The 21,601-nt window shown below is 42.3% G+C and overlaps 1 protein-coding gene across 6 annotated transcripts; it reads right to left on the bottom strand.

The window, feature by feature from the left end:
- Positions 1-23: 23 nt before the first annotated feature.
- Positions 24-21,474, bottom strand: EIF4ENIF1 (eukaryotic translation initiation factor 4E nuclear import factor 1). Of its 6 annotated transcripts, none has more exons than XM_077787134.1 (19): positions 21,378-21,474; positions 20,800-20,923; positions 17,584-17,657; positions 16,661-16,788; positions 15,832-16,112; positions 15,020-15,221; positions 13,748-13,923; positions 12,101-12,236; positions 11,584-11,763; positions 9,468-9,697; positions 8,501-8,572; positions 7,953-8,136; positions 7,425-7,504; positions 6,917-7,056; positions 6,657-6,741; positions 5,459-5,591; positions 4,006-4,350; positions 3,629-3,793; positions 24-261 (listed from the first exon to the last, which is right to left on the bottom strand). In XM_077787134.1, exons 2-19 carry the CDS (start codon positions 20,893-20,895, stop codon positions 239-241), a joined length of 2,730 nt encoding a protein of 909 aa, XP_077643260.1. In that variant the 5' UTR covers positions 20,896-20,923; positions 21,378-21,474; the 3' UTR covers positions 24-238. The 6 variants fall into 6 exon arrangements, with proteins under 6 accessions (XP_077643260.1, XP_021405634.1, XP_021405636.1 ...); XM_021549959.2 differs by lacking the exon at positions 24-261 and adding an exon at positions 1,256-3,116; XM_021549961.2 differs by lacking the exon at positions 24-261 and adding an exon at positions 1,256-3,116 and having other exon boundaries at positions 4,006-4,287.
- Positions 21,475-21,601: the final 127 nt, after the last annotated feature.

Below are 21,601 nucleotides of genomic sequence, written 5' to 3'. Positions count from 1 at the left end.
TTGTAATTAACACCCAGCCCCAGTTTTGATTTAGAAATGGTCTTTTATTATAGCACTGTGCTGCATGGTAAAAGTGATGTTTCTGGTCAACTTACACTGCAGGGGCTTGTTCCAGCAGAACTTGCAGATGAAAAGCTCTGGTTAAATGACTTTCACAAGGACAAAATCTTACAAGAAGCTTTGATTGCAGGGATAAGGTTCTGCTTCATGTACGTGTCTTTCCAAATTAGAAGAAAGTTCACACATCAGGAATTATTTGTTCTAAGAACAAAACATGAAAAACAGAGGCTAAAGAATCCTATCTTATGAAACAATGCTAGAGGACAGAGTCCCAGCTGCCTTTATCTCAAAGTGTTCCTGTTGGAATACATCAAGGCTATTAATAGTCCTGCAGTAGTGGAAAAGCTGGTCAGGAGCAGTTGCTTTTTTAGTTGTTTAGACTAGTGGAAGTGAGCTAGCTGCTTGTGTCTGTATCACTGAAAGCTAAGTTTTCTTAAAATAATTTCCTGCCTAGATAAAGAAGGAAGGTGCTCAGGAGAAGCACATTGCTCTTAAGAGTGGTTCTCTTGATTAATAGGGATAAATAAAGAAGCTTTTAGCTCATATCAAGAGTTTTTATCAAATGCATCAGCCTCTAGCATTTGCTCTCCTACAAAAAGGAAGTAGGGGTGTTTAATTATAGGGGTGTTTATTTAGATGCATAAAAAACACTCCCCCTCATGTTGTTATACATTCAAGAAGACAAAGTGATTAGAGACACCCACTCAAGCACTAAATCCTTGGACCAGTGCTTGCTATTCAGCCTGGTAAGGAAACATCCAAGCCTTGGTTCTACTCCAAGCACGTCCAACTGTGCTTTTTCCCAATCCCTGCAGAAGTGAGGTGAACTGCTGCAGGGCTGCTTGGTTGATGTGCCTGAATAGAAGGGGCAGAAGATGAGGCTGTTGCTCAGATTCAGTTTCACTGCTGTTTTCTCACATTCACACTTTGTTTAGAGCTGGTTAGTTCTACAAGTTCGAATACACTGAGCCTCATTCCTCACACTTAGCTGTGACATTTAAATGCAGCAATTCCATCCAGGCTCATCAGTGAGGCCAGTCACTCTTATCAAAGCAGACTGATCCTCCCCACCCCTGGACTAGTTGACATTTTCTGTATCTCAACTCAAACCCAGGTTCATCTTACCCACAAGAACAGTACTAAAAATCAATCAATATTCTGACATGATTTAGTACAAGAGCAATTGGTACAGAGAGCTGGTAGAATCAACTTTATTTACAGAATGTTACTGGGAAAGTGTCAAGTTAAAAAAAGTATGAAAACAATCTTACAAGGACAAGCTGGTGATTGCATGTTTTACAGGGATTGTTTTGGGAACAACCACTAGAAGTATGGGTGACCTCCAACAGCTTCGACGTTGGAGATTGCAGCTTGCTATTTCCATACAACACAGTCTCTGCTGGACTGAAACAAACGCACCACAGCACACTGGCAAGGGTTATAAAATACAGACAAGTGATTTTTTTTCCCTGCTGCTGGTTTTGCTTTCAGTGAGACCTAAGAAAGAGCAAGTCTGTGAGAGTTCAGGTTTTACTTTCACCTCTTAAAAGAGCACAATGGCCTAAGCTAGGTAGGACATGACAGCACTACTAGACTCAACACAAGTGAGGGAGTGAAGTGAGGAACCATGCACAAGAATGGAAGAGAACACTTAACTGTTCAGGGAAGTGAAACAGGCTTAAAAGGAACATCGTATTTTAAAACCAAATATACACAGTAAGATCACAAAACTACCCCATCCTCCCCCTTTCAAGCCACAGAACACGACTCCAAAGGCAAGTTTCACAGTAATGGCATCACCAGATGCATACTAGATCGAGGACAGTACTTGGGACTCCCTTCTACGAACAGCACTGAAGGCAGTACAGAATATCCACAGCTATGACTGAGGAGTTGAAGGGTGAGGATTCCAAGGCTCCATTTTGATGACCTTTAGTAACTGGCTTGAAAGATTAAAACAAGGAAAATACTGCAGCTAAATAAGGACCAGCAGCAGCCCTCTTGAAAGAGCAACAACCAGTAGATACCTACAGACTGAAGATCTGGATTTATCATGACTGCACCAGGTTCCATCCTCAAGGCTTTTGAAGACTAAACAATTCTCTAATTTGGTGGCAAGTCACACGGAATCAGACCTTTGTTACATAGACAGCAAGATGTGGGCTTTTACTTTGAATTTTAGCTACACTGAGTGCACAGTACATGACAGAAAAATGTGAGAGGGAGACCTAGAGATGAGCAGCAAGAAAAGGCAAAGCAACTTCATCCTGTTCACTCACACTTAGGATATGCAACTTTAATCTTAAAGAAAGTCCCACACGTACAATGGAGAAAGGTCCAAACCATAGGCACAACTAAAGCTCAACTGTTATCAGCTACTCTTATGTACAGCTGTATAGATTCAAAAAGGCTATTCTAGGTGTGTATGTACAAAAGATTGTTTATACACAAATCTGTACAGAAGGGTCTATACATGTAGTTTTCTGCAGAAGGAATCCATAGCTGCTACCTCTACACTAGAGAATATCAGCATTCATTCACATATCTTACAAAAACAAACAAAAAAAATAGACACTTCCAGGATTAAACTGGCTTTGTCGTGCATCTAAATTTCTTCAGGCTTCACTATTCAAGCCATAATGGATCCTTTAGTCTTGATGCAGACATGAGACCAGGACAGGTGCCATGTGCTTTAGTCTCTCAAAAGGAAATTCTGCACAGGAGTGCTAAAAATAAAAGCCCCAAAAAACCAAACAGAAGTGAAGTCCTGACTATGGACATTCCCATCCAGTCTAAAGAATCGCAAGTGTTCCACCCAGTGGTCACTGTTCACTGCCGGAATTCCAGTTCATCTACACTGATGACTTTGGATGGCATGGATGGAAGAGGCTGCTGCAAGACATCTGAACCAAACCATTTTGCAAGGCCAATGGGAGAGCCACTTCTCTGGCTGGGGCGATGGTCAAGCTGTGTGTGCCCGTGAGATAATCCAGTCCGAGGCAGCACATTTTGAGGGGTTGTTTGTGCACCAGCAGGTGATCCCTGTGCTCCAGAGCCTGTGAAATGTAAAGCTATTAGAGGTGGAGTAACACCCAGCACAGATTTGCCCTCGAGCTATCACCTGATAAGGCATGTGAGCTGAATGTGGCTTTTATTCATTCTATGAGACCCAGGAAGTCCAGGTACCACGTGCTTATTTTCATTAGTACTCCCATAAATGGCCTGACACTGCCAGTTCCAGACACGGACGGATTTGAAGGGAAGACCAGGATCAAATAGCATTTCCCTGCAGAAGGTGGGTAGCCTGTGGCCCAAGAAAGCTGAAAGCCTGCACACATGCTGCAAGAGTCAGATCTGTCAGTAGCAACACATGTTCTGAAACCAAACACTTAACTTGGACTTTGTTCTGGCATAACAGCTTGCACTGGCCCGAACTACTCGAGACCCACACAATATTAGTGATCATGAATAACTCAATTTAAAAGTAGCTTCCTGCTACCACAGTGCACTCAACACCCCAGAAAACAGTTTTCTAGAAGTCACACTCCTGCTGTCTGGTCTAGCCTACCTGATCGTTGTAGCTGCTGTTGCATCATGGCGAGCTGCAAAGGTGTCCCCGAGCGTGGATTTAAGATGTGATGGCTTGCTGTTGGTAGTGGATAAAAAGGTTGGCCAAGGATGGGAGCAGATATTCCCTGCAAGTGAGATAGGTCCACTCCAGGAGGAAGCATACCTGTTGAACACAAGCAAGAAAACTTCTTACCTGATAAGCATAAGGAACTTAATGCAAAACAAAACATATGTATTTAGATGGGCTGGAATTTATTGTCTGATTTTGAAGGTAAGTTCTGATATAATAAAGACTACCAGTAGTATCAGTTTGTGCTGCTCCTAACACAGTCTCAAAGAGAACATGCACAAACAGGAAAGAAAAGTATGGATTACCTGCTTGCAGCAGAGGAAGATGTTGCGGATGGACCCCCTGTGCCATCATTCTCTGGACCAATCCTGGGTGCAGTTGATGAGCAGGTCGTACAAGTGGTACATGGGGAACAAGGGGTACTTGATGAACAGGACGAAGAAAAGGGCCTCCTGGTACTGGGGAGGCCATTGTAGGAGTCTTCCTACCAGCTGATTTGGGCCTGTAGTCTTGCTCTTTGGTGCAACGATTTGCTTGGGTAAGAGGTGTGGAACATGCAGAGCGCTGCAGTGCAGGTAGTTTGGTACCTAAGGTGGGCAAAGTTCCTTGATCTGCATTCTCCACAGAACTAGACAGTAGGTTATCTGTAGCTAGAATTGAATACAGCTATTACAGTCCACAGCTAGAGATTGCACCTAATGAAAATTAGAGCTTAATGATTGGATTTGATAGTTTGGTTCCAGAACTAGCTGAACTGTAGTCATACATATTTAATAGTAAGCATCTTTTTTCTGAATGCTTATGGCCAAATTATTTCAAAAAGAGTAATGAGAAGGAATGTTCCACAGAAATCCCTGTACAGGAAATTTAAATTACTTTAGAATCAGCAGTAACTCTACTTTTAATTCTTATTTTTCCTTATTAGGAATATTGAACTGGCAGCGTGGATGAGTCAGTGCCAAAGGTGATAAAAGGTAAAAGAGATCCTCCCTAGAGAAGATAAGTTGGAGTTGTGCCAGAAGTTGGCCAAACGTGGTTTTTCAGTTTAGCTGTGTTTGGAGGTTAACAGCAGCCTTCTACATCTGACATCTGCTTAGCAAGATTTGTAACACTGAAGCACCTCCAGAAGCTACTCCCACAGACCATCCAGATGAGTTAGACAAGGCCTGAAATACCCTGGCATCAACTACTACAGTGGAGGTATTTCAGCTGGACTGCTACCACGAACTGCAAGCTGCCTCTGCCGCTACCAGTGCTGAAGCACAATGCCATGGCCATTGGCCACATCAGTCTGACTGGGCCAGGAAACTGGTGTTGAGCATTTCCCTTTAACAACCTCTTACATCAGTTTGGGTGACAAAATGCTTCCCTGATCTGCTACACTTAAGAGCTTAATTGGTCTCAGCTTTGACTGTTCAATTGTCTCAAGACAAGTAAGTTTTCAAGTACTGGTGTAGAGAGCTGTGGAAGCATTATTGTCACTGTGCTTGTTCATCAAGAAAAGTTGCAAACAATTATGGTCCAGCCCTCTTAGTGTTGCTCAGAAATTTATAGGAAATAGAGATTAAACCCCAGCACTACTGGAAGAGTATTCCCTCCATAGCTCTGGCCCCTCCTCCCATAGGCTCCCTCACTTCTTCCTCCTCATCTCCACAGATCAGGAATGTTTAAAGGTAGCCTGGGTGTATTATGTGCTGAGACAATCTGAGTCTATTCCAAATCCCTTTTGTCTGTGGTAATTTAAAGCCATTACAATACCTTCATTTGGTCTCTGATTTTCATCTTTAACATCACTGATTTTCATTTTCACAGAAACTGGATCCTCTTTGCTTTTCTCTTTGCTCTCATACATCTTGCGAATCACCGAGGTAGGTGTGAAGGAAGGAGACAGCTGCAGAGAACACAGTAAGAAGCAGTGCCTCACCCAGTGCTCATTATCCAGGCCACAATATCTCAGCTGTGGGAGGACACCAATTCTAGCACATCCTTGCCATTTAAAGTTCTTTTGAATCAGCTGCTATGTACCCATGATTTTACTTCACACCTTGTTTAATAGCTTTATTCTATAATTTAAACATTTATTTTTCATTTTTTTGCAAGTCCAATATCAAAATCTGCAGCTGTCCTCAGTTAAAGGTACCTTAACAGGCTTAAAACAAAACAGCTGAGCTGTAGAGTAAGTTACAGCTGTTTTCTCTTTGCTATTGGTTCAGAAGAGCAACTCCATAGGAATTCCTGTAGAGCTGCTTCATCTGCATTAACTCAGGGCTGATGTTCTGCAGACAACTATTGCCTCATTTGGATTTTCCCCCATTCAGAGTTTCACAGCACCTGTGCAAGTCACTGATTTGGAATATAAACCTGTATTACTTGTTTCACTTGGCAGGTGATGGTCTGCATCAGCCCTGAGCTGCAAGAACTTGAATGATTAATTGGAAAATTTAGATCAAAACTGCATTCTACACAGTACTAAAGACAGATTTTGGCTTTGAGCTTTTACTCATTTTCAAAGTGACCCTTGAAGCACCTAGACATTATTTCAACCCACAGACACTTAGGTCAAACACTTCATACCCAAACACTGTTCTCTAAAGCATCTCGTGGCTTTCAGCACTTGTCTTCTTAAAATTTAAGCACCAAAATATGACGGCTTGAGTTTTCATAATCACCTTCATTTGGTTTTAGAACATGAGGTCAAGGTAACACTAATGGTGTTTCTTCAGTTTTAGGAAGACAGTGGTCAGAAAAGGCCCTTTTCCAAGGTGAAGACATTCAGTTAAGCATGAAGGAAAACTTATTTCTGTATCACCTGGCCACAGATACAACATGGATGTGATAAACTCAGTGGCAAACCCTTTTCCCATTGATTACTGCTGATTACAGATTACTGCTGTAATCTGGTAACTGCAGACACTTTGACAGTTCTCCCTACAACCACTGATCATCAGGTACTGACCATGCTCGTAATGGATGCTGCAGGGGCTGGAGAAGATGCATTCCCTCTGTGTCCTGGTGCAGGGGATTTTGTCATTCGCTGCTGCCTGTGAAGGGACAGGGAGTCAGAAACAGCTCTGCTCTTGGCACAGAATCAAAGGCAGCACTGCCAAGAACCAATGCAATCCTGAGTGACTAGTGCTAGTATCTAGTGAAATACAATACTCACATTAAAAAATCAGTTAACAGCATACCCCTTATATTTTGCAGTCAGGTGCTTACCTGTTTCTGTAGCCATCTCTGCTTTTGTCCATTTGTGGTTTACCAAAGCCATGCTGATAGAAATTTGCTGCATGTATGGCCAAGTCATGTGGGAGTGCCAGTCCCTCTAATGCAGCCTGCTGGATCTCCAGGGGACTCATCTGAGGTACAGTTGGATAAAAACCACACAAGTCAAAGCCTGTATTTGGCTGGGTTTTTTTTTAAGATACAGAAGATTGACTGCTATAGCTACTAATGCCTTCATCACCATCTGCACATCAACAGTCTCTGTTTTATTAACAGGCAATAGAAGTTTCAAAAAATTTTGTATTTCAGGTACTCTAAGGTGAGCCAAATTGCAATGAGGTTTTGAGACTGTATTAAATTTGACTTTGCATCCTCACACTCAGAGTAAACTTAACAAAGCACAAACATCTGTGTGCAACAGCTACGAGTTTCCACAAGTTAGCTCTAGACCACAGAAGACAAAGGCATGCAAATATATTAAATAAAAAGCAGTTCATCCAACCTGTGCAGCAACTGGGCTCATGGGCTTCCTTACACCTGGAAATGGATCACCAAGCAATTGCTGAGAACCTTGTCCAAAACCTAAAGAATATAAAACAGTTGTATTTAAAAGTATTAACAGTTTCTTTCAATACATATCCCAAAGTAAAATAATGCTACATGAATTAAGGATTCATTGTGAAGATTCTCAGCTCACCCCTTAAATCTACATAGAGCTACATCTCTTCCTTGTCACAGAGCTGGAGAGCTACAAAAGAGGTTCCTGGTAGTGTTTTGTAGTACAAATGGCCAAGCAGTCCTTGGGAGTTATTCTTACACAGTAGCTGAGCACATTATTCCTCACCAGAACTCACTGTGAGGTCTGGGTGATGAATTTAGCATTAGAGACTAGTAAATGAAAGGGCACTTAGCACTCAAAAAGCAGACACTGCCCTAGCTGCCCACTAAGTGCCAGGACTTTTTTACAGTTCTGTAAAGCAGTATTAAAAAACCCTCAAGTAATAAGAACCCACTTTGCAACCAGTCTCACCAATGGGTGAAGAGATTCTGTGGCGCAGGTAATCTGCAGAAGCAGCTCGTGTGGGGAACACGGGTGGGATGGGGGGAGAGGGGGCTCTCTGTGTCAGCAGAGAGGCTGCAGGCTCCAAACCACCTATCAGGCCACTTAAGACATTCGATGAAGCAGGTCTGGAAATGGGTGGACCAAGAAGTTCCTAAGAATAAAGAAAGGACATTCAAAATATGGCAAATTTACACAAACTAGCTCATTTTACTACACTACAGACTGCCCTATTTATAGCAACTTAGAGACAAGGGGACTTGTGCAACCAGATACACCAATCCTGGTTTGCTCAGAATTAGGCACTCAGCAAGCTTTTCATTTTCAAGCTGTAATTACAGGAAATAATATGACAAGACAAATTTTTACGTAAACTGATCTAGTCCCTAGCGCTTTCTTTATAGTATCTTGTCAGACTAATGATACCATAATTGCCTTAAATGCCTTATTTTCAAATAATTTTTGTTTTCCCATTGGGGATATGCTTTAAAGTACTTTCCTCTCCCCAGTAAGAATACCTGCAGAATATTCTTTGACAGAGGCTGGCCTGACATCTCTGGAGGTGACATTAAGTGGCTTTCAAGGCTCTGCTAAGAAAATGAAAACACTAAATTAGACATAAATACAACCAAGCTCAATAAGAAACTATCTACATTTGCTTTAGTGACAGAAATAATTTCATCTGTTGTGTTAGAACACTTGTTTATGCAACAGCCAAATAAAATTTCAACAAAGTTAAGGGCTGAACTGGCTCACAGAGCTCCCCCAAGAAAAATGCCCTGTGTGCTAGATTGCATACAGGTACTTCACTGTGCCTCATTCAAGTTTGGGTCAAATATATGAATTTATGTAATTGTGTAAAGTGGAGATGGAATACTGAGCCATTGGTTAACTGAAAGTATATAACAAACTAAAAAGTGTTTGTATGTTAAAGAAATTATTTAAGATATTCTTCTGAGCATCAAAATAGCATGTTAATGTAAAGAAACACCCAGAAGCAAAAGTATTGATTTAAGTCTGAGATCAATCTGCAAATTCTTCACAGGGCAAATTTACATTCTTCACTATCTTTTAGTGAAGTGGGATGAGTCTAAAAGTCCTTGGGCATAGTTTGGCAGGAAAACCACATGCTTTAGACCTACTCGGTTGTTAGAAGTATCTTCTGGTGCCAGAAATATTTACTGACAGCTTCTGGGTCAAGCATGTTGCTTAGGCAGTTAGTGACAGGATGAAATTTCATCCTACAATCCCTTGCAGTCTGAACCTTGCTATCATCTGTTGTTTAATATTAATCTTCCAGCTAACAAGTGCTCACTTCAGATTCCTCTTAGTACAAGTGCTGTTAGAAGTCAAGTCCAAAATAATAAATTATTCACTGACATACCTCTACTAAACAAAGGTCACTAAAATGATCTGGGCTTCAGGTAAGGGTTGGCTGTTGCCCCCCTGCAAACACAGGCCAGCAGAGCCACTGGCTGCACTTACATTGACTTTGGGCTGTGAAGGCAGAGTCCCGCTTGCCTTCATGCTGCTGACGAGTTTGTTAAACGCAGTCATATCCCCATCCTTCTTCATCTGTCTGGAGCCACTGACATTCAGGGCTTCTTCCATCTGCTCAGCCATAAAGGGAGTGGCAATTTTCCCCTCCTGATCCACTTTCAGACCTTTTAGCCCAGCTTCAACTTCCTCCACTGAAAGTACAACTCCTGAATGTGCTGAGAAATACAGGAGAAATACTGGTAAACCACAGTTCTGTTCTCAAGTGAGCTACTAGTTCTTGTGCAGGAGTTGAATAGAAGTTGTTTGGAAACTAGGAATAGCTAAAAACTTATTTTCTGATACTGCTAGTAGCTGTCAATCCATGACTGATCTGTGTTTAGACTGACATTCTAATATATTCAAATTCAGAGAACTGACATGCACAACTACTGCCATGTAAGATTCTACAAGAACTGGTTTAGACTTCAGCTACTAAATTCTCACTCTTTCATTTATCCTGAAAGAAATGTTGTTGCTACATTTTACAACTTTGCCTGCATTTAACAGAGAATATTCATGTGACGATTGAGTTGGCTTCTTTTCTTAATTAGGAAAGTTTCATTTATCTTATACTCCAGGCAGGAGATCAGATGGTTTTACAGCCATAGTGCAAGCCATGTAAAATTTCTGAAGCTATCATAAGCAGAAAGAATACATACCTGGAAAATCTAGATACTTTAGAGATTCAGTTACACACTTAAGCTCAGTGTGCATAAAGTATGAAGTAGATTTTTTGCTCAGAATTAAAGCATCTTATAGAAAGATTTCACTGGCATAACCAGCACAAGGTACAGTGCTCTCAGCAGTACCTTTTTCTGTATATGCATATGTATATATACACGTACATAAACACCTACTGGTGCCTGACATCAAGGCTAAACATGCTTTATGGATCAGCTAACACACATCACAAGGTATGACACCTTAAAAGAAAAGGAAGAAGAGACAGAAGCATGCCATGGGTTGCAGATGTTGGCCCAAAGAAATAAGATTTACTGGAAATTTGGGCAAGGAGGTGGAAAAAGAAACAATAATGCAGACATGCAGCATAGAACATGAGTAAATATGAAGTCGGTGGAGAGGAAATGACCTGAAAACTCCACAATACTTGAAGAACTGTACAGCATTTTGTGGGAATGCAGAGCCCCACATCAGGTACTTTTGAGTGAATGGAAATTTCCCCACAGATTTTTTTTTCCTTCATCCTTGGTTTGTGAGGATCAAAGTTGAAAAAGTTTTTAGTAGGAAAGTCAGACTAAGCAGAACAGAAATAGAACTACAAATCTTTTAAAAGTGAAATTAAGGAAGTTCTCCACATGTTAGCCAACACGCCCTACTCCCAGACTGGATGCTTAAGAATATTTGCAGTGCTTAGATGCTTTCCTTCCTAAATGCTTCACACTAATCAGAGGGGCATCACTTTTTCTTCAGTCCAGTTTACATGGCAATACATGCTGCTTGCCAAAGAGAAACCACTTTGGAATTAGAACTCGAGATTTCACAGAACACATGCATTTTGTACACTCCATGCATGCTATGGGCACAGACATGCAAATTCCTAAGCTGGAGGCACCGTTGGAAAAAAAAAAAATCAATCCCATTCTCAGGCCACTTTGCAACTTCTTAGATACTGAAATTTAATGGATCAATGTGATCCATCACAGACACTGTCAAGGATGACTGACACTGTCAGTTTTTTGGTAAAGCCAGAGTTTAAATGCCACAGTTTCAGAGCTGACATTACCAGTCACCAGTATGAAAAAACTGCAAATGGTATACACAAAGCTGGAAACTCAGACCAAGACTTGCATCATCTTATAATTGTTTCTGGCCACTAAAGCAGTCTGATAAAGTGATGTCATCCTGTGATTAGGATGAAAAGAGTCAGTGATGATATTGTCACAATTGAGAGCTGCTGAATACTGAGTTTTCAATACTGTAAGTAAATCTGTAACACTGCCTACACTCCTGGATTTGGGCTGTTAAGGTTTCCAGAATACCAAGCCTCTTGTTGGGAGATACTGCATCACAAGAACTTGACAATAGCTGAAGAGGCACTTACTGCTCTCTCTAAGCTTTTCCTTGTTGGCTGAAAGACTTGAGAGAAGAGGTTTTAAGTCCACTTTGGCTTTCTGTAGCATTTCTAGGATGTCCACTTTGTTTTCAGAGTGGTCTTCCAATGGAATGGGAGCAAAGTAGTTTCCAGAGTTCTGGCCAGGGGAGAGAATGGCTTGCTCTAGACCTGAAACAGCAAAACCAGGAGCACTGCGACATCAGTTTACCAACCCAATGGCTCAAGATGAACACACACTGGCAACCAACTTCAGCATGCCACTGCAAAGTTATGCCTCACACCCCTTGCCCAAGATCAGCTGGAGAGTCATCAGAAAGCACTGACAAGAACATTTATTAAAAGAGAACTTACAGCTGCTCACTCTAAGAGCTTCCAAAAGAATGCCAAGTGCTGAAACTGTGGGTGAATTCACTGTCCTAAAGCCTTATCTGCCATCTTCTTATTGAATGTGTAAGAAAGAATGTGGAAGGAGGCTACCTGACCCTGCATTGTCCTGCAGCCTTACCTGCTAGCCTCTCCAGTTCCTCATGAGGGGTAGATCTCAAGCTGCTTGACCGACTTCCAGAACGACTGGGATTAGAAAACCACCTGCTGAACCTGCTGGCAGACACTGAACCTTCCCCCAGCACATCTTCTATCATCTAAGGGAGGGAAGAAAGAAAAAATCTTCACATAAGCAAGATCAGCAACATCTGACTATCTTTACTGTACAAACAAGATTCTTCTGCTACAGACAACTAGATGCTGCTCCCAGAGTTTCAAAGCTTTGATGTGCTTTTTTCCTGCAGACAGTTAACATAACCCAGCATACATCTCTGATACCAAATATTTACTCACAGTAAAACTGTAACTGAAAAAGCACAGTCAGAGCACCCAAAGGCCATTAACTACACCATTTTAATGTGGAAGTGTCAAAAGAATTCCAAGTATTTAAAAAACATTGCATTACAAAAGTATAACTCCAACTAAAACTTCTCCTATCCTGCAAGACAGTACCCAGTTAAAGCCTGGCTCAATTGGCACAGATGCAGTTTCAAGCAGTGTGTTTCCCTTTAGACAAAAGGAAGAGCAGCTTCTTCCTCTCAGAGAAACTCATTTTTTTCTTAAACAAGGAACACTCAACACTATTTACAAAAGATTAAAAAATAGTATTGCTCCATTTGATTTTGATTGTTTGACTCTAACATATTAGAAGAATTAAGACAATAAATGTACAAACCTATGGTAACACTTGTCACAGACATATCACCAGTACAAAGAACTCTTTTATTACAAATTGTAACATCTGCCCATCTGTTTTGTCAGTAGTTTTTTTCACTTGGGAAATCCCTGCTTTTAAAAGGAGTCACCACCTTGCACATATGCTGAAAATTAGATTATCAAGTCTAAAGAACCATTTACAACTTCTATAGGGAGAATGAACTCTCCTCCATTTATTTGTCAAATCACTGGCACCACATGATGCCTCTTTTCTAATGCAGTCAGCTTGTCCACATTAAAGATTGAAAATTAGGTCAGAAGTCCATTTTTTTTAACCTCAGCATTTCTAAATCATGTCTGTTTGTTTGCAGTTGGAACACAATTTTTGACTTTTGACTGAATTGGAAGGCTGTGTTTATCCAACACAGGAGTAATAGTTCTAAAAAATTAATTAGCCTCTTAAAGGTCTAAGTAATAAAGATTCAAACCCTTTCAGGCATACATCCTTTCAGGCACTAGTGTCTCCAGGCTCACTGCCTGCCAGGAAGTCTGCACAGAAGATCTGTTTGTTGCATTTCCCAGACCTAGATAGAAAAGGTTGTCTTCAGCTAGACTAAATTTGTACAGTGAATCTTCTCTGAACATATCTTTAATAATTCCAAATAAGATCCATTCAGAATGTCAATTTTGAGCCTTCAAGGAATGACCAAAAGAAAGGAAAAATAGTCAGCTAGTCTGCTTCAAACACTTTGGAGATGGAGCCAGTCCCAGGGATAACACCTTGGCAGAAACATCCTAACACTCCAAAGCCAAGTCTCTGCAAAGTCATCTTAAATTTACACACTTCATAAAGAAACTTCCACAGTGCAAGGAGTTTTAACTTTCACAAAATGCAGCTGCAGCAAAAATCCTTCTCACAAATATACCCAGTCTTAAAACCCAGAAAACTCACTGAAGCCAGGCCAGGAACACTTTTATCCAAGTTAAAGAACTCATTGAAGTCAAATTCTCCTGGAGCTGGTTCTTGTAGAACAGCTTCTCTAGGAACTTCTTGATCTGCTGGAGTTTCATTGGCAAGGACAGCTTGCACTTCATCCTCTTCTGCCACTCCACCATTGCATTCTATGCCTTAAAAAGAAAACCAAGTGACTGCTGAATCACTGAACTTGATGATTTCCTGTGGGAACAGTGCCTGACAGCCAATGCACTTGCCCAGGGATTAGAAGCACAGGCCCAAAGGAACCCAGCCCCCAGCTGATACCTCATCAGTTACACTCCACTGGCTCCTGCAAGAGAAAACAGCACCCACTACAACTCCTAGCACACAGCTTCTAGTCTGGTAAGACTATCTAGCTCAAAAAAATAAGAATTGCCATTGAACCATGCACAAAACTGCATCCTGATCAGCCTGGGCTGTTATGCCACACCAACCACATACAGCTGTTGCTGAAAGTCAACAGCTGCTGCTGTTTTTACATCAAGAATCCTCTGGCAGCTCCTGCCTTCTTGACATGGGTTCTTAATAGTCAACATATGACAAATACTGCTTCTCCTTCACCAGGAGCAAGACACTTCTCACTTTAAAGACTTCTCACCAAGCTTGCACAGGGCACTGCAAAAAATTTGTGACAAAGTTGGCTACAAACTCCTGTGCTTGGAACTGCACTACACTCCACTTATGTTGTCCACCTGCAGAATTTCTAGCATTAAAAAGTCATCTCTCTCACCATACTGAATTTTTTTTTTAATCATCCAATGACTGCACACAAATTCAAGTTTCCTAATTCAATTTAAAGCTGTGTTACTGGAAGATGTATGCCCAGATCAGTGCTCCTAATGTTAGTATTACCATAAGAAAGAAAATATTTCAAGTACCTCAGAGCATTAGCTTAATTTAAACAGAGCTTTCAGCACCCAGCAGGATGTAGAAATGAACAAGACCTTTAGAATAACTTATCAACTTCTGATATAATTCAACATCCACGCCAAGTTTTTTCCCCCAGACTCTCAATCTCACCTCTCTTTGGGAAAATAAAAGTAATTTATCACCTAATTGATCCTTCAGATTACTAATACCATTATAGGCTTCAGGATGTCCAAAAGCCATGCAAGCTTAAGATAAAGGTTTTCATTTACACTTGTCTGGATCTCTAACAGTCACCTCCACAGCCAGCAATCTGCCCCACTAGCAGAAGAGCAGAGCTTTCGTGAGATTTGCCCTTACCTTCTTTCAGAGAGGCCGTGCGTCGCCTCGTACGTTTTCTCCCTTTGTGATCTTCCTCCAGAATTTTATCATCAAAGCCTGTGAGCTCAATGGTTTCAGACTGACTTGTAGGCCCAGCAGAGAACCACTCAGGTTCCTCTTCAGTGTAGGAATCATTCCTTCTTCGCTCCCCAAAGACACGTTTACTGTCACCAAATTCCCTCTGAAGAGGGATATTAAAAATATTAGCCTTCATAAAATACTGCTTCCTAAGATTCTTCCCCAACTTCCACTTTCACCAGTTCTGGATATTTTAAAGTGTGTATACAACCTCTCTGTATGTTCTGTAAGATTTTACATTTAAACTTCACAGCTGAATTTCTGCTTCATTACACCAAAAGCTATTGATCTACAAGTGCTTCCATAAAATCAATTTTGCAGCCTGTGAGTTATCAGTTCCTTTTTTTTTTTAATTAAAAAAAGTATTAAAAAAAGCCTGGAAGCATGGAAAACTCCCATTTGCTGAGGTTAAAGACAATGCTTGTTGACAACTGCCAGGTGAAGAACTACAAATGAACTATTAGACTTTTGAACCTCTTGCTAGTAAAAATCAGCCACAGGCAGGGTTTGTCTGATAAACTACAGTACATACATCCCTGTGAGCTCTCTGAAGGAATGTAAGTTTTGAAACACCCTTCGCACCTTAAGAATAAAGGGCCTGTTTGCACAGAACACTCAGCTGCTGTATGCAGCTCACCTGCCCCTGGTGCTTTTAGTGCCCAGGTGTCCAAACTCCCCAGTTGAATATACAGTCAGGAAAAGAAGGAACAAACCCTGAAGCGTTTATCTTTGTAGTCCCTGTCACGATCCCGGTCTCTCGCGTCCCTGGAGTCACCACCCCGATGGTCTTTGTCGAAGTTCCTCGAGGAGATGATCCTGCCGCTGCCGATCCTGCGGCCGCCGATGACGCGGACGCCGTCGCCGTCCTTCTCCAGGGGGCTCCCCGCCCGCCGGGAGCTGACCGACGCAGTCACATGGCAGCCGCCCCCGAAGCTTCGCCTCTGGGGACTCAGGACTACATCCAAGTCATCTTCTTTCACTCGCTCTCTTGGATCTGCAAGTCAAAGACCACACAAAAAGCACTACATTTAATGTGTTAGCAAAGACAAGTGAGTTGTCTGTATAGCAGCCTTCTGTTCCATAGCCTTGCTGCTATCCCAGCGCTTCTAAAGGAAAATGCTCAAGATTTATCTCTGTGAAGCTGATCTAGCTGAGACCACAAGAAATGCAAACAAAAAATTTACAGCTGCGTACTGAGGAGCTACTGTGGTCTCCTAGAAGTACCTGCTTTCTCACTATAGACCTTCTAAGTGCTCAGCCTCAAGTTGCAGGGAAATTGTCCCACTTGCACTTGACACATGTATTCACTATTACATGGCAAGGATAGGAGGATATGACTGTTGCACAGGTTTGTTCTTAGGTAATAGTTACCAGAAAACCTGCTATAGTCCAGTTGAAACCATCAAGATTTCTTTGACACTTATCCTCTCCAGTCAAACAATTTTCAGAGACTTTGTTTGGTCTCCTTTGTGGTACCCCAACAGAAAGGTCTTGCCAACAGCCCAGGTTCAGTTTTGAGCAATATGCTGTAGAACACCTCACCTACTATCCTGCGCATAAGAGAAGTCCGATCTGAATCCAAATCTTTTTTAAAGCTTTCTACTGGTGAAGTTCTTCCTGAAGTTGGATATAAAGATGCATGCCACTTCTCTGGATCCCAGACACCATCACTAGGAAAATAAAATTGCAGGATTGTTTGCTACCTTGTAGTCTAATAAATATTTCATAATGCTGCTTCTGGAAACCTAGAATTCACTGGTTAGCAACCTGTAGAAGTGAATTATCCTTCATGCCCAACTTTTAAATCTGCTGTACTATGGTTTATTACTTCACACATAGCATTTGGATCTCTTCTGCAACAGCTAGGAAGTATAATACCTACCCAGTATCAGATTTTAAAAGACTAGTTATTGGTGAAGCTTGCCTGGTACACTGAAAAACAGTTCAAGTGCATCACATGGTGCTGCTCTTAAGCATTTGGGTAATCAATCTCACACTTGTACAATAAATTTATCTGAATAGTAAAGAAACTCCTGCTTAATGAACTTGCAAAAACCAGCCAAGAACGTTCACCTCCATTTTTTAACTGAGGTACAGTGACAACATGGGAGAGTAATCCACTAAGCAAGGCAGCTTGTTACAGCCTGACCCAGTCTGTGCTACACACACACACCCATCTACATTCTTGGTACTTTTTCCTGCAAGTCTGTAAAAGTCTTGTGTTGTGTGAAGTTATGAGATCCAGCAGAAAATAATCTCTGTTCAAAGAGCAAAATCCTTGGCCAGAGCATTGAGCCTTTCCTAGTAGGTTAGTACTTCTTAAAACTGGACTCTGTAGCAGTCTGAACTTTGTGGCATGTACACCTCCCATCAATGTCAGAGCACTTATTAGCTAAGTGATTTTTGCAATTTAAACTTTTATTTTGAAATAAATGTATATAGCCTTTGTATAACCAAGAAAATACCTGTCATATTTTTCAGAAAGACAAGAAGGTCTTTTCTTAGAGTAGGGACGCTCTTTAATATCCAGCAATTCCTCCTAGAAAAAAAAATTAAAACAATCAAGACATGAGTTTCAATTCACACTGAGACAAAATTTAAGTGACTCAAACCATCTATTCCAGACTGCCTGTTCAATTTAGTGTTTTGACAGCCCAGGTTTCCCAATATATGAAATGCAGCACTGAAAGTTTATATTTCAGTTGTTCTACCAGTAGCCACTGACTAAACACTTATTTGAAGCACTAAGTCTTACTAGGCCAGGTTCAGTTTCTCATGAACACTCCAAGGCTGCTCACATCATAAATGGTTATGCATTCACTTTCCTAGACAGTTCAGCTTAAAAGCAACACAAGCATCAGAGACATCAGAGCTAGCGACTTCTCAAGAAGGAATCAAAATTGCTGTGGTGCAGCAGGTAAAAAAGCATTAGCACAATTTCAGTCACTGGTGTAGATCTGAGAATTCTAGACAAGCTTGCCATTTCTGACCACCACAACTCCAAGATATTAAGTTACGTGTTCTACAATTCCACCCAACACCAAATCAATGCTGAATGATAACTTATTTTCCCACTTTCTACCAGCTTTGAACAGCCATTAGCTTACCACTGTCCACCCTCAGCAATCAGTCACTTTACTGGCAACCAGTGCAATCTCACTGCAGCTTGCTACATTCAGAAAGCATTATTAATAGTGTGACCATCAGTGCTTTAAATCAGCATTAACTCTGCTGCAGTTAAGATGCACATTTCTAGTTACACTTATTCATTCTCCCAAAATCCCCTTTCTTCAACCTGCCTCACTCCCAACTGCGCTGAATTGATTCAGAACTGTCCAGGGATAAATGGGCAGCTGAAAGGATGAAGAAATCCTAACAGCAGACACCACACATCAGCCAAACTGAAGGAAATCCCTTCACCCTTTCCCCCCAAAAATACAACATCCTTCAGAACTTTTATATCATTTTTCCTACATGATTAAAATCAGATAATTAACTATGTGAGTTTGACACTTGCTCTAGATGGCAACTTGGTAGCTGGATAAAACCTTAACATCAGCCTGCATTAGACTTCAGCAAAAAGAGTGCCATTAAAGGGAGCCTGACTTCCCTGCCCACAGCTTCCCAAAATAAATCTCAACCTGTGAGGAACATCAGTGCTGTAATACTATCAGAGCCTGGTGCAGATACTACAAGCATTACCAGCCCTGTCCATCACCAGATTGGGAATAGGTTGTTTTGCTGGCCACGAGAGGGAGTCCACAGGCTCTCATTCACATCCTATCACAATTCTTCCGCTCAAGTGAGGAAAATTTGAATTGTTTCTTGCCTTTCATTCATTAGCTGTGCACCCTTGGGGGAACAGCTTCCCAAGAACTAGAAAAGACACAGGTTAAACTGTAGAGCATTCCTGTAACAGAGGAGATAAATGCTGGCACTTCCATGTGTGGGGTTTTTGTTTAATTCACATACATTCTAAGCAGGCTGGGGGGAGAAAAGTGTGCTTAGCTGTTATCATACAGTTTTAAGCAAACAGCTTAGAACTACTCATAGAATGAGCCAGATACTTTCCTAGTGGTAGTAAGTGAATATAAACCATTAAAGGAAATCACCCCTGTTTCCAAATCGGCAGCACATACCCCAAAACAGTGTTCCCTCAACCCCTAATTAGTAGGAAATTGGAACACATGAAAATGCCCTACAATGTTCATTACCTCACCATCTTAAAATATTTGAGCTTTAACAGCTAAAGAAACTACATAATGCAAAGTATTTTAACACAGACTGATTTCTGGTATTTCTTGATTTAGGGTCCTTGGAAACCAACTGATAAACAAGACTAGGCACCTTTTGACACTAGTTCTGCAGCTTTATCCTGGTCAGAAACTGAATTAATAAAGCTGAAGCTAGTAAGGCATTGCTTTCAGTAAACAGCCCCCACCAGCATGGGCTGAGCATTGCTCTAAAAAGCAGAACAGAAATTGAAGCTGAATTCAGTTACTACACAAGAGGACTTGGACAAGACTGAAAGAGAATAGAGTCCACTTTTTCAGCAGGGGAGCTTTAAAAACGGCTCTTCTCTTTCACTTAGCAGTTAGTTAACTACCTAGGTCTCAATAGCAGTATACTTCACACCCTCAAAAGTTAAGGGCACATCATTTTTAGGAAGTTAGAGAGATTTAAAAAGCTTTGCCAAGAAGTTTTGCCAGTTCTGAAGTACGTGGTTTATTGTTGATGTCTACTTAAAATAAGCCAGAGCTCTACTATGTCAACAGAACAGAGCCACAATGATAATTTTTTTTCTTTAAAAAACAACCTACTAAAAAGCCAACAGCTCTGAATTCCTCAAGAAAGATAACACAGTCAGCAGCAGTAAACTATCTCACCCGTTCCACACTTCAGGCCGTTTGCTGCAAAGTATCTTAACAGCTTTTCACAAATCAATGACCACCTGTTCCCACAGCTTGCCATGGGAAAAATCACTTACAACTACGGACTCTTCCCAAAGGCATTTTTCAGCAGTGGTACCAAAACCCCAAACAAGATGTGAATTCCTAAACCCTACAGTATATCAAACTCAGTACTAGAACAATCTTTCTTTACTTGCAAGTTATTTGGCTCTTCTTCTTCCACTCACACATATATTTAGGCATCATAATTAAACAAAAGCACCTGTGAACACTAAGCATTGATTAGAGTCACAACTGTTTAAGCTTCCAGCAATCAAAAATGAGCAATTCTAAGGTTACAAAAGGCACCCAGCAAACATATGAGAGATCCTGATAACATCTAGAGTGCTACACCTTTCTATGAAATGGCACCTACTGCAAGAAAACAGTTTTGGTCAACTTCTCAAAAGAACACTGCTGAAAACAGAACTATGAAGAAGTACTTGAGAAAGCTGGTAGAACAACATACTTCAGTCTCTACAATAATCTCTCAGCACAAGCTATGGGGTGCTCAGATACTAAGATAAAGTGGTGGGAATCAAATGCGCATCGAGGACAAGATTGCACAACTGCATCACATTTAATAAGCTGTTCGTTTGATGCCACCGTGTAAACCCTAATGCAGGCAAAGGCTTTCCAGCTTTCACCTCACTGCTTCCCTCCACCTCCCACTCTACTCCTGTGACGGAGACCTACACACACAACTCAGAGATGAAAGGAGAGTGAGCTGACCTTTGTGTAACGATGTGGGTATTTAGTTGTAATTCTGTTCAGCTCCAGGAAAGCATCGCCATTTTCAGTTTCTGTTGCACCTCCTCTTTTATCCATGGTTACTTCAAAGCCTTTGACCGCGGAGCTAATTAAAACAAAACCAACCCGTCAGATTTCAAGACGTACCTTTCTAGAGGGTGCATTTTCCTTCCAGCCTGACTCAGATTAACACTTGGGCACAGGAAAGTAGAGCCGCGCTCCCCAGCAGCGCCCGTCCCCTCCCAACCCTGCCCCTTCCCCCGGCCCAGCCAGGCGGCTCCCGCTGAAGGCTCCGAGCCGCTCGGGCAGCGCGGCCAGCCCTACCCCGCGCTCCAGCGGCTGCGGCACAAGGAACACCGGAATATCGGAAAATCGGTCTGCGGGCACGGCCGGGGCGCGCGGCCGCCGGGACCCGCAGCCCCGCACCCCGCGGGGCCCTGAGGGGTTGGGCGCCGCTCGGGCAGCTCGGCCCAGGCGCCGTCCCGAGGCACCGGAGCCGCGGGGGGGAACGGCGGCAGCGGGGCAGGTGACTCAGCGGATCCCCGCCCGGCCGCACTCACCGGCGGGTGTCCCGCGCCGCTCCGCTCCGCTCAAGGCCTCACCGCCGCCCGCGGCGCTTCCTGCTCCGGCCGCCGGCCCCACTTCTCCCCCGCCCGCCCCCACTGAGGGGCCGCACGCGCCCCGGGCCGGCGCCGCCGCCGCCGCCGCCCCCCCAGCCCCGGCCGCCCCGCGCAGCCCCGCGCGCCGCCGCCGCTCCCGCTCCGCCCGGCGCCGCCTCCGCTCA

This window comes from Lonchura striata, chromosome 18, assembly GCF_046129695.1.
Source record: "Lonchura striata isolate bLonStr1 chromosome 18, bLonStr1.mat, whole genome shotgun sequence".
Lineage (NCBI taxonomy): Eukaryota > Metazoa > Chordata > Aves > Passeriformes > Estrildidae > Lonchura > Lonchura striata.
This window is presented reverse-complemented; position numbering and strand designations above follow the sequence as displayed.

Bases quoted from the DNA above. Each gene is read 5' to 3' on its own strand.
- EIF4ENIF1 (XM_021549959.2), bottom strand. From the start codon at position 20,895: ATGGATAAAAGAGGAGGTGCAACAGAAACTGAAAATGGCGATGCTTTC. The intron at 8,573-9,467 runs GTAAGTGCAGCC...TCATTTTCTTAG, and splicing joins CTTCACAGCCCAAAGTCAAT to CAGAGCCTTGAAAGCCACTT. The intron at 3,117-3,628 runs GTAGGCTAGACC...TACATTTCACAG, and splicing joins ACAGCAGCTACAACGATCAG to GCTCTGGAGCACAGGGATCA.